Source organism: Syngnathus acus, chromosome 23 (genome assembly GCF_901709675.1).
Source record: "Syngnathus acus chromosome 23, fSynAcu1.2, whole genome shotgun sequence".
Classification (NCBI taxonomy): Eukaryota; Metazoa; Chordata; class Actinopteri; order Syngnathiformes; family Syngnathidae; genus Syngnathus; species Syngnathus acus.
Window position 1 is genome coordinate 4,774,673 of NC_051107.1, and position 12,464 is coordinate 4,787,136.

At 42.6% G+C, this 12,464-nt stretch overlaps 1 protein-coding gene and 1 non-coding gene across 4 annotated transcripts; one reads left to right on the forward strand and one right to left on the reverse strand.

Moving 5' to 3' along the window:
* The first annotated feature begins 47 nt into the window (after positions 1-47).
* On the forward strand, positions 48-5,005 carry atp23 (ATP23 metallopeptidase and ATP synthase assembly factor homolog). 3 transcript variants are annotated; one of them, XR_005096436.1, is made up of 8 exons: positions 48-305; positions 521-566; positions 806-887; positions 953-1,090; positions 1,269-1,352; positions 1,417-1,619; positions 4,843-4,910; positions 4,990-5,005. XR_005096436.1 is itself a non-coding variant. In XM_037243460.1 (7 exons), coding segments are annotated over exons 1-7 (699 nt in total). In that variant the 5' UTR covers positions 48-160; the 3' UTR covers positions 2,157-3,014. The 3 variants fall into 3 exon arrangements, 2 of the variants coding, with proteins under 2 accessions (XP_037099355.1, XP_037099354.1); XM_037243460.1 differs by lacking the exons at positions 4,843-4,910; positions 4,990-5,005 and adding an exon at positions 2,156-3,014; XM_037243459.1 differs by lacking the exons at positions 4,843-4,910; positions 4,990-5,005 and having other exon boundaries at positions 1,417-1,827.
* trnaq-cug lies at positions 4,641-4,712 on the reverse strand. Its single transcript has one exon. It is a non-coding gene; the product is annotated as a tRNA-Gln (tRNA).
* Positions 5,006-12,464: the final 7,459 nt, after the last annotated feature.

Sequence of the window (12,464 nt, forward strand, 5' to 3'; positions counted from 1 at the left end):
CCATGAATTAAAATCATCATTCATTTTATTCTTTTACCTTTGACCCGACCTGACGTTATCACGTGACGTCACAACGCGACAATGACCTCTCCTGCTAGCTAACGCTGGCTAGCCGGGAGAACTTCGCAAATATCGCAACGGAGCCGTCTAAACTTCAGCAATGGGCCAAACGAAGCAGGAAGAAGGATACGGATACGAGTTATTCCCGGAGAGGAACGCGGGGAACAAGAAGGTCTCCGTCGCACAGAGCCTATTCACGTTCAACCACCAGTGTCAGGTCATGTTACAGTTAGCCGTGGAAACCAGTGAGTAACAATATCGTTACTTTATTTCCAAAGTAACTCTTGTGATATTTTACAAGGCACAAGTAAAACCTTTAAATAACATACTCTGTTCCTTTTGAATAACCAACACTAGCTGCTGCTAGCAAGTTAGCTACTGAAATATTTATGTGTACTGACTACATATGTAATAATAATAATTTAATTTATCTACCTAATATGTGATGTGATTCATTCAGGTCCATATGCCAAACTCCTCCTCAGTGCCATGAAGAATTCTGGATGGTAAGTTGCATTAATAAACGTTCATATTAATAAACAAAAAGAGTAGTTGAGGAGGCATTGAAAGAAATTACAGTGTAATTGAAGCAAGAAAAAACGGATTGTCTAACATTAGTATTAATGAAAAATATATATTGATTGAATATATTGCTTGTTTTTAAATTTAAATAGTCACGTTTAATATGACACTAATTATGTATCACACTTTTCTCAATGTCAAATGCATTCTCTGTTTGACTCAGTACAGTGTATAAAGACCGCCATTTTGTCTGTGAAGATTGTGACGGGACGGTCAGCGGCGGATTTGACGCAGCCACGTCCCAAGTGAGAACACCGATGGGTTAAATCAAGAACTCCAGACCAAAACCATTTTATCTGTTTCTTTTCAGATTGTCTTATGTCAAAACAACATCCACCAGCAGTCGCACATGAACCGGGTGGTTACGCACGAGCTCATCCACGCCTTTGACCATTGTCGGGCCCATGTGGACTGGTTTAACAACTTCAGACATTTAGCGTGTTCTGAGGTGAGTGTTGCAACACGCAGATGGGCAGAAATCATATTATTATTTATTTTTGAAATGATGTAAATGCAAACGGATTTGTTCATCATGTAACTTGGAATGTTTTTATTTTGATATAAGGTAAGATAAAATATATTAAAGTAAGCAGCTATTGCATTGATCTGACCAAAATATTTATCAGATTCGTGCGGCCAACCTGAGCGGCGATTGCTCCTTCTCCACTGAGGTGGCCCGATTCCACTTCGGCATGAAGCAGCATCACCAGGTACCTTTTTTTTAAATTATTATTTCAAATCAGCACCGACCTTCCCTTCCTAATCCTTGTCCAGGAGTGCGTCCGCGGCCGCGCCCTTCGCTCCATCCTTGCCGTGAGGAAAATCAACCGGCAGGAGGCGGAGAAAATTGTGGACGAGGTCTTCGACACGTGTTTCAACGACCACGCGCCCTTCGGTCGGATCCCGCACGGCAAGAAGGACGCCAACTTTGCCCGCAGGGATTACGACAACAGGGAGCGGTATTATGCAAATCTTTAGTAAGTTTTTGCTGATTTTTTATTATTTTTTTTCTTCTCCCGAGGGTTGGACCATAATGTCCTTTTTAAAAGGCATTTTCAGGATGGGACTTGTCCTTGGAACAAGAACGTTTTGGACTTTAATTCTGGATAAAGGGATCAAAAGTAGTCATTTTGGAAGCCAAATATCAGACGCTAGTGTGTTTTTTTTTTTTTTTTTAAATATATATATACATATAGATAAAAAATATATCTATATATATATTTAATTTCCTGTAAATACAACAAAATCAATGTGAAAAAAAATGGATTAAAATCAAAACTTCTTCAAAGTCTTTCTATCCAACTTCAGTATAAAATGCAGCTCTCGGTCAATGTGCCCGTTCCAATCTTGACCTGAAAAATCATCGGCGACATCGTCCATTGGACATTGGCGCTGTCAAGAATCCCGTATCCTTGCACAAACTAATCAGCGTTTGAAAAAAAAGAAGTTATTAGGGGAATTAGCCTCATAATCCCTCTGCATGATCCTCTTCTTCTTCTTCTTCTATCTCCAGGACGACACTCTCCGCATCCTAATCGCAATGTCACCCAGCAACGGAGAAATAGACTCCAAATCGGGCTCTCATTAAAAGTCACACGTACACACACGGCGAACATGATGAGGTTTAATTTAAGGGAGCTTAGAGAGACGACGACAACAAGCTTGTAGGGAAAATGAAAAGGAGAGACGGAGAATTAGACTCCTTTTTGGATTAGTTTACTAAACAAATAGTGCAAAACAACAGATTTACCGCCGCAATTTTAGACTCATCAAATGCTCGCTGTCAAACATATTTTCATCACTCGGGCAGTCCAAACTTTACATGCAGTATTTGTTTTGTTTGCAGTGTTGTTCTCCGCGCATCACATTCAAGCTGCATTATTTATAAATATTGAAGTCGTTCTATTATTCAAAATGTTTACCTGTCATGAACTTTTCAAAATTTAGAGTGTGCCTCTTAAGATTCAATTATTTATTCCTAAAATCGACGTCATGATTTTTTTTTAATTAATTTATCGCTACATACAATTTGTTAGTATATTAATTATAAGTAATCAAATAAAATAACTCAAAAAATGCAGACACATTAAAAATATTTTATTCAATAATTACTTATTTACATTAAATGTCAGTATATTTTGTATACAATTTTTGTTCATAAATTGCGCCCACCCGAAACTACTAACTTGTAGTTCCTGCTCTGTCCTCTAGAGTTCACTGTTGGCTCACTTATCTCGTAATCTGATTCTGTTCAAACTTGACAAGGAAACTGCTGTCCTTCTTCTTACTGGTACACATAATTGAATCCGTCTCACCGAGTCTTGCTTGAGCAGAGATGAGACGCTGTAATAAAAAGTGCCACCGAGGAGACATTCATTAGTCCACCTATTTAAGCAAGCGGCACCCATTGTCATCTAATTACCATGCGCCAGCGTCGCTGAATGCCGCCGTCCAACAACGGCACTAATGAATTCATCGCCTTGATTAGATTTAACTGTGAGGACAACCTATGTGCAGTTTATAAGGTGTCTCCTCTCTGTGGGGGTAATTGTGGGAAATGTTTGAATTATTTAGCCGGATTGTTTGATTTGATGTCCCACCTTGAGCACACAAGGTTGAAATGAAAATATTGGAATCCATGCCGAACCATAAATGCCTTGGAGTGCCACAAGGCTCAGATCTAAGCACCTTTTCTGGAAGTATTATTTTGTTCATCTTTTTTGGCACCGAATTTCTTTCTGTCGATATTTTTCTGAAATATCCTTGCAACTACTATCTACAGATTGCACAAATCGATTATACTACCGCCCAAGAAGAGCTCATGTGTACATATGGAATTAGCAACTGTAACAATTAAGTAAAGTGATCTAATTCATTAGAGTGCTCACAGGCAGCGCTTAATGGCGGCATGAAGAAAAAAAAAAAAGTTGAGATCATTAGAATTCACAGTGCTAATTCTCCGGGGGCGGATTTGATTTGCATGCCCCAAATCAGCCGTCGAACCTGACAATTAACTTCCGCAGCAGGGGAGATCTGCGTGGGGCCCACCATGGGAGGGCCGGGCATGCAAATGAGGTAATTATGAGTGCCAGTTGAGGATTAATTAAGAAGTCGTTTAAAGTTGGCAGAGACGCTCTTTTAGGCATTTGCGTGCCATTTCGGAAACAATTTCACAGTGCATTGCAAAGTCAGGAAATAGAATGACATTGCCAATGTGGTTAAATAACACGATGACTAACAGGATAAAGATTTTATATTATACTCGTGTAGTCAATCAACTAATAATTGTTCATATGTTTTAAATTTTTGCTTTTTATTTTTATTTCTGGATTTACGGACGTACCCGAGAAACATTTCCGGAAGGCGCGCCATGTTGTAGTATGAAGATATCGCCACAAGGTGGCAGGCAAAACCGTGCCAAGATGTCTTCCAAAAAACAAAACACCGAATGAGGTTCTCCGTCAATTATCCCCAGAAATGACCACGAAAAGGGTGGAAAATAATGTTTTTTGTTAGTTTCAATTCATGTTTGTGGTAGAGTATGGCGACTTTGCCTGTTATGCTACATTTGAAGCACCGAGTTAACTCAATTAAGGAAATTGTTGGTAACTTTCATCGCAGAAAAAGCAGTAGGTGATTTCTACGAATGCAATGAACGTGTGCTGGCATTTGAATGTTCATTTCTTTTTTGCTAATAATATGCATGGTATTAATTAGAGGCGATATATTAGCATAACAAGTGCTGCTGGACAATGTCAAGAGGTATTAGCAATGAGGTTTTTTTGGGGGGTCTCATTAATAAGTCCCCAAGAGCATTCTTTTTCTTCTATTTTTTAAACTAACTTTGTAAGAAGTCTTAGTAGACAAGGACAGAATGGAGCCATGTCAATTTGTTATTAAAATGCACAATGTTTTGTGGAGTAACACTAAACACGGCAACTCCCAAGCGAACAAAATGGATGCTTTCAAATGAGAGAGGTGGGGGGAAAAATAAATTCAGGTTCCACCGAGATTTGAACTCGGATCGCTGGATTCAGAGTCCAGAGTGCTAACCATTACACCATGGAACCACATGACGTAGATTTGTGCAAGACACGGTATATAACCGTGCGGAAGTGACTTTTACAACCTTTCCCACAGAGATCCTGCAAAATTTTGGAATCGGAGCCTTACGGAAGTTATTTCCAATCCTTTTTGCAGAATCCAGCCAATCGGGATATTGCCCTAAGAGCATGCTTTTACGTCAGCAACATATCAGCATGGTAGAAGTAAGTTTCAGCTGTTAAAATTCACCCAAGTACTTGCCTGCAGAGGCTGTGGTTAACGTTGTGCCACCACTTTGTGCAGGTCTTGTTGACACACGGGAAAATAAGACTGAAAGTGCCACAGGCTATGTGAAAAAGGGTAAGTGCAAAAAAAAATTCTGTTGTGTAAATATTTTATCACACAACCTTGTGTAATTATCTGACTGCCGTGTGAAAGCCCACACAGTTCCGACAATATTACATTTTGCTGGGTACCGTGTAAAAGGCACAAGTGAGTAAACGTGGAATCTCTTTATGATGGTGTCTTTTAACGCTTCATAGCTTTTAATAGGAGCACAGTATTGCTAAAATAGCCGCTTAGAGATTTGGAGACTGAACCAAAAAAAAAAATGAAAATGTCACCTTTCTCTACTTCCAAGGACGTTGGAGACATTTTCTTTCATCGTTGCCCCCATTTTGTGTGGACCAAACTGGCAGCGGCCGGGACCCACAGAGGGGAGGAGCCACAGCTTGCCCGGAGGTGAGTCACTCAAGCTCGAACCCTCGCGTCGTCTCCTGTGTTTGCAAGTCCAGATTAGTGTCCGAGCAATCGGCCGGATTTGTCCTGAACGCCAACCAAAGGGATGCCTGCACAGTTGGGGGGGGTTGGGGGATGGTGGCGGGCTTCTCTCCTGTGGCTGCAAGGATCGCACGGTTGATTTATGGAGCAGTTAGGGTGACCTTGAACAAATGGAGTCATATAAAGTATATTTGCCTGAAAATCAAATTGCTAGCCAAGTCAGACATGTCTTGACCAGTAGAGGTCACCCTAACGCTTCTCCCGATGCGCTTTTGAGTTTCTAAATTTATGCCACTGACCTCAAACCTCACAAAATGGGTTCTGTTAGTTCTGTGCTGTTTATTAATGTGAATTGCATGTGTGTTAGACATGGTGTCAAAATGTGAATTTTCCTGGTGTTTTTGAGGGAAACTCCCCCGCGGGCTCAAATTGTCCATATCAGCAGTAATAATCTGTTTCTCCCATCACCCATCACACAAAACTTTTTTTTTTTTTTTAAAATACAAACCACTTTGGTGGAAACTGCGCATTTACACGTTTACTCACCAACAGAAACGTGTTGTCGGTCACGTTTAACCCCTTTTTTGTAATTTTGCATAAAGTGGTTAGGTCTGGGGGAGGCGGGGCTTGCGGTTTCACATGGATGTACTTCGATGAGGCTGGTGAGCTTGCGTAATGAGAGATAATAGGCGAGACTTGGCACTGTAACGCACGATGCCCCGCAAAAAAACAATGCAATAATTGAACCCATGTGGATACTGAGAAGCACTTTTTAAAAATGTCATAAGGGATAAAAGTCATGATGGGGGGGGGGGACTTGGTACTTCACCACCGCCAGAACCCTGACCTAAAACCCGTAGAGGTGTCCCAAAGCCTTAATTATATTTATATTATTGCAAGCTATTATAACATGTTCAACAACGACATAGTTTGAACATTTAATTCAGCAATTCTTTAACGCGCCACTAGAGGGAGCCCTCACAGCACACTCGGGGAATCACCGATTATTTCTTTTGTATCCATTTAATTCAGATTTTTACATTTAAATGCCAAACATCCCTCTTTGGATAGCTTTTCAAAAAAGCACAGCTTTTATGTCTTTTTTTAAAAAAATATGCTTTGCTATCATTTGCTGTTTCCTGCTTGTCACATGATCAAGTGGCTTCAAATCGTGTGTGTGATGGATGTGTGTTTGTGTGCGTGCGCCGCATATGTTGCTCCGCTTTCATGCCGCTAATTGCCGCGCACTCAAAGACGTCCAATTCTCGACTTTTGCTGCGCACATGCCAGTCGGGATGTTTTACAAAGTCATCCGAGCACCATCTGGGAAAAAACAAAATTGTCTCTGACGATTGAGTACTTCATCTGGTCCGGTAGAGCCGAGCACAAATCTTGCCTCATATGGGTGCCATATTTTCATATTCTTTTGATTTCACGCCGACTTGATCTTTTTCACACTCGGTTTCTAGTAAACAATCTTCAAAATCCCGCTTTGTTGTCCAGAACACATTCGACGAATGGGCTAATCACTGCGTATTGATAAATCGGCATGCCCAATCATGGAGCTGACCGATCGGAACGAAGCTATGTTAATGGGATGAAAATGTGTCTAGCGAGGCGGTAAATATTGAAACTTGGATGGCGGTGACATTCAGAAGAGTGCCAAGGCCAGACAATCATGCACTGGGAATTTAATGCATTATTCAGTGAGAAATAAGAGGAAAATGTAATGTAATCTAACTAAAACAAAGACTGATGAAAACTCCCTGGTGGAGGTTAAAAAAAAAAAGGCTATCCAGGGTTTTTCCCTGAAGGGGAAAAAGAAAAAAAAAAATTCTACGCGAGTCCTGAGTGAGCAGCTGTGGCCATAAATCTGACGGAATGGTTTTGTCTTGCGGGACCGTTGCCATTTTCTCCTCCTCCCTCCAAAAGTGCTGAGAGCAACAAGTCCGGGCGTTTTCCATTTGAGAGGCATTGTGGGAAATGTATGAAAACAAAAAAAGGAACCGACGAGAGGTTCTGTTAAGGTTTTGAGATTGCATAGACTTGCGTCCGGGCGCCGACATCTGGCTGGTTTTAAGAGTCACGGACAGTTTGCCACAGGTGCGAAGTTCATGCGGGGGTATTTATTTGAAGGCTGAATGTTTAAAAAGGTGTCCATTCACCCAGATGTGATTTATTAGCTGGAAAGACGTAAGAAGGAATTGGGGACAAATGGAAAAGTTTTGATCAGCAAAAAAAAAACTGTTGGGTTGTATTGTCAAGTCCGTTTAGCAATGTGAAAGGAGTAAAAACAGATCAGAATGGATTTTTTCTGAGGCCGAATCCGATATTTGGCGGGATAAAATTCCGATATTCGATGAATTGACCGATTCATAAGAAATGTGTGTCGTGAATAATTTTTTTTCTGTCGTAATTTTTCTTAATGAAAAAAACAATCCGGCAAAAAAAAACAGTTTATTGCAGCCAAGCGAGTTAAGTCACAACACACGATTGTCGACGATGGCAACGATTACGTTTGGTGGAAAGTAATCCTCTTGCGGCAATTTGTCCACCTGCACGACTGAACAGCGGGCTTGGTAACAATTACAAGGCCAGGAAAGAAAACATTACAGAGTCATTACAATAATGATAGTAATTCAGGCCGGGAGAGACGCAGCCTCGGCGGGCCGCCTCCTCCTTTTGGCCTCCTTTCCTTCGTTCTTCCTTCCCTTCGCCATCCTTACCTTCAAACGTATGGCCGCCTCCTTCAAAGCCTGCGTCGCAGATGAGAACCGTAAATCAATTGTATTTTCCCCTCGGAGCGCGGCGGCGCCCATGTTGCCGTGAAAACGATATTGTCCGTGGCTTCAAACGGTTTATTTATTGAATCGGGAGCAAACAAAAGGAAGCATGCAAATGTCTACAAACGGAACGCACCATTTAGGAAGGAGCGCTGGCCGAGTCCGCCGGGGCCATGTTTATGTCTCGCTGGCACATTTGGTGGAAAACTCTGGAGAATTATTTTTTTTCTCATGTGGTACTAACGGGAAAAAAAAAAAGGCAATAAGACAAATGGCTGGAGCTGCTCTTCTGGGTGGGCCCCTTCAACACAGATATGCGAAATGTGCGACGGATTACGTTTGTGTTCTCAGCAGTTTCTTTCATGGAGCGCGACCGACGTCTTGGCTCATGAAAAGAGCCTTTATGTTTCTGCTCTGATATATGCTCTGCCGATATCACATCTTTGCTATTTTACTTTTTTTGTCGGTGTCGATCGGATAATATCGGCAGTCGTCGCGAGTACCCGATACCTTGTCAGCCCGGTAACGAAAACCCGCTAACTTTTCCGACCGAATTAAGTGAAACCGAAGCAAACAAGATGAAGATAGGGCCAGGCCACTCGTCCAAATTTGTAAAGCCCATTTGACGGGTTCCGGATGTGAGCAAACAGCAGAGAGGTTCACTTAAGAAAACACTCACACCCTGTTATCAGATTTGAGCCTCTACAAAGAGCTCTCAGGCAGCAACAAAAAAGGCTCAAGATATCCCTCCCTTTTTTTTTTTTGTGTCATGTTGGTCTTTCTCCTCCTCTCGCTCTCTTCCCACCCCCATTCCTTCCTTTTGCTTTCATTTGTTTGAGCTGTCGACAGGCGACCGGGCCCGAAATAAAAAAAAACCTTTTGTGTTTGTTTGCACGTTGTCAACACGAGGCTTTTCCCGTCATTCCCACGGACGGCATTACTCGGGACTTTTGGTGGGCTCAGTAAATGGAGATTGAGAAATGCAAATTTTTTTTAATTTCCTTAAATATCAATTGATCACCGAAAGGCTGTTTTGTGCCAGACACAGTTTGCTTCCCAATCAAGCTTTAATTGCATGTCTTAGGGGTCAAGCACACACTCCATTCTTGTGTGTGACCCACTAGCCAAATGTTGATTCTGCGAGGAGGAGGCGTGAGGTCAGGTGGCGACTGATGATTGAGCAGGAAAAGGGGGGGGCAGCTTTATTTATATTAGCGTGTAGCAAATGTTGGCTACAAGATGTACTCTAAAAACTCTACACACCCCTGTCTTCATTCTCCTATATGGCGTCGAGCTCAAAGATACAAAGAAAATAATTGAAGGCTTTGCCAGAAGCGACTTTGCACGATTGTGAGGAATGCGACGAGGCCGAAGCTTGAGATGGCGTTGACAGGGTGAACGGAAACCACCTGGAATGCAAACCAAACCTGCAAGGTCACTTTCACGCTCATTTGTCTCCTTGTGTGGCTTGTTAAAAAAAAAAAAAGAAAATGGAGATCCCAGACATTTGTTAGTTGCAATACTCTTTTAGTCTTTTGGGCATCTCCTGATCTTTGAAGGAATTTCTATTTAGGAAGAGCAACATCTGGAAAATCTCGTGGTTTCTCGCGTTGGCATTTAAAGTATGACTGCATTGCGTGAATACCAATCCGCAGTTCGACGTATTTGACGGAAAGTGAAGACAAGCACTGTGAAATTGTGCCAGGTGCAGCCGCGGGGGCCTCGGGTGTTTTGTTGTCAGCGTCTTGCTCGTAAATCCCCCGAGCTCATCACTTTCAAGGCCTCGCACCATTCTAAGTACACACTCCCCCAAAACCTCAAGAGCTGACTGCGTTCCATTCAGAGCTACAACATACTTGGAGCCTCTTTTACACACACACTCGGCCCATAAAGCCAGTTTGTGCTTTTTTTTTTTTTTTTTTTTTAAAACCACCAGCCATTTTTCTTTGAATTGTTTGCGTTACATATTAGGCTAAAAGCAGGATGCTGACGTTTTGAACCCACCTTTCCTCGGTGCCCTTTGAGAGCATGATTCATGCCCATTATGTTTGCTTAGCGCCATCCGAGTGATTTAGCGCCGCAGATTTGTGTGGAATTAGTCACACTTGAGGCCCCCCCCCCCGGTGAGCAGGGAGCTTCCAACATTATTAGAAAAGTGAAAGCTGTCCCTTCTTTCTACTTTTATGGTCGCCCAGTTTTCCACCTGCGCCGACATGACTGAGACTTTACAATAGTTCTCAAAGAGTTACGAGTAGCCGGTGAGAAGTTTTTTTTCTTTCTTGTCTGCCTCTTTTTTTTCTTTTTCTCAAATGGAGTGGGGGGGGGGTGGTTGTAATTATTGCCGAGCATTTGTCAGGCAGCCAGTTGCGGAGGCGGGGCCAATTTGTGATTTATGGCAACATCTGCACGATGCAAAGTCCTCCTATGTGCTTTTAATTATACAAAGAGCGGTGGCTGGATTGAAAAAGAGAGATGGTCCAATGGGATATATATTTTTTTTTCCCGAGTCCCTCCGATGACGACTTGTGTGAACGTTTATACGAGCGTGGGACTCGTGCGGCTTTCGAGCTCAACCGAAAGTCAGCTGCTGTTTGTACCAAGCGTGGGCTATTTCTGTGATTCCCACATGGTCCAAGATAACCTCCGAATAGTTCGAATGCTTCATCTCCTACGAGGCAAAACCCAAACCGTGAGCGGACAGAACACAAATCTCTGATTTATCCGTCATCGCCTCCAAGTCAAAGTGACCGTGACCTCGCATTCCTCGTTTCTTTTCAAAATCTGCATTTCGAGGTGGCTTTTTTTTTTTTTGCAAATGTCGTAACAAGCTCAAAGATCGTAAAAGTCCGGGTCCCCCCGGCAGGTTTCCTGAGCGTCAGAACGGAGAAATAATCATTCCTGCAAGCCGCCTGTAGCTATTTGATATCATAAACATCTGTCTGCGCGTCACCACATCTGGCAGTAATAAAGACAAATTAGCTGCAAAAATTCAAAGTCTGGCTGTAGTTGTGTCCTGCCCGGTGGTACAAGAGGGCGGGCTAGCCTAAGGACCGGACCGAACCGGACTCTGATCCCTGACCGGGACTCCCATCAGTCATCTGCCAGCCATCAACTTCCTGTCTCCAGAATCAAAGAAGGGAAAACTATTCCCCTGTGTTTTTTTTTTTTTTTCTTTCTCCCTTCTCAGATCCACAGAGAAGCTAGCTGTACCCTGGATTTTTCTTTTCCCCTAACAAGTAAATAAACCATTACGGAGAGTGTTTGCGGGGGAATAACAGCCGCCCTCCTAATTGTAACATGCCCAGTTTGCCGTGCGCAAACACCCAATGAGTGTGGATTCACCAGAACCGACCTTATACATAAATGCAGAAAATCATTTTAATGACATAATTGCCGGGCCAGGTTAGCTTGGCGCTCTCCAGACTAAGACCACGCAAATGACTTTTTAATAGAGCCCATGTCTCATTTTGGACTGCAAAACGATTTGTTTGTTTTATTAACTTTCATATTGACCATTAACTGCCCTTTCGGGGTTGTTTTTTTTTTCCCCTTTATCTCAATTGTTGTGGCGCCTTTTCTGGAAATGACTCTCTCCAGCCGTCTGATTGCCTTTCACTTCTGCGTGATTTGGTCTGACCTAAAAGCCTCGAATGTTCCTCCGCCAGCAGATGTCTCCCAGGTGTTGGCCGTGTCTGCTTTCTCCACCATCTTGCCTTAATCGCCGCCTTTCCCAAAAGGACTGGCAAGACTTCCAACAAAGTCCCCCTCATTCCTTTGCAGTAGGCTAAAAGGCGTACAAGCTAGCCAGACCAGGTGTGCTTCAACAAACCATGAGGAGGGCAGCTAAATTCAATTTAAGAAGCTCTTATACACGATTACAAATCTAAAGACAATTTCCAAGAGCAAGTTTCAACAACCTGCCCCTCCCCTTTAGTTGAAGAAGAGGGAGGCCTGAAACAACAAACCACAGAGTAAGAGGGAGGCTGGCAGATGAGGGTGGGAGGCAGTCAAGGGCGATGAGTCATTAGCCAAACAAAGTGGCGCTAAGGCTAAGCTAATATGCTGTCGCGACGTTGGAACTGTGGGGGATTTATCGCAAAAAAGGACGTCGTATCAGAATCTTACTTCTTATAAGCTAAGCTATCTTATCTTGGCTATCTTAACTAAGCTAGCTTAGTTTAGCTGGACACCAAAAAGCAAAAAAATCCTCTCCAG

Bases quoted from the DNA above. Each gene is read 5' to 3' on its own strand.
- atp23 (XM_037243460.1), top strand. From the start codon at position 161: ATGGGCCAAACGAAGCAGGAAGAAGGATACGGATACGAGTTATTCCCG. The intron at 306-520 runs GTGAGTAACAAT...TGATTCATTCAG, and splicing joins ACAGTTAGCCGTGGAAACCA to GTCCATATGCCAAACTCCTC. The intron at 1,091-1,268 runs GTGAGTGTTGCA...AATATTTATCAG, and splicing joins GACATTTAGCGTGTTCTGAG to ATTCGTGCGGCCAACCTGAG.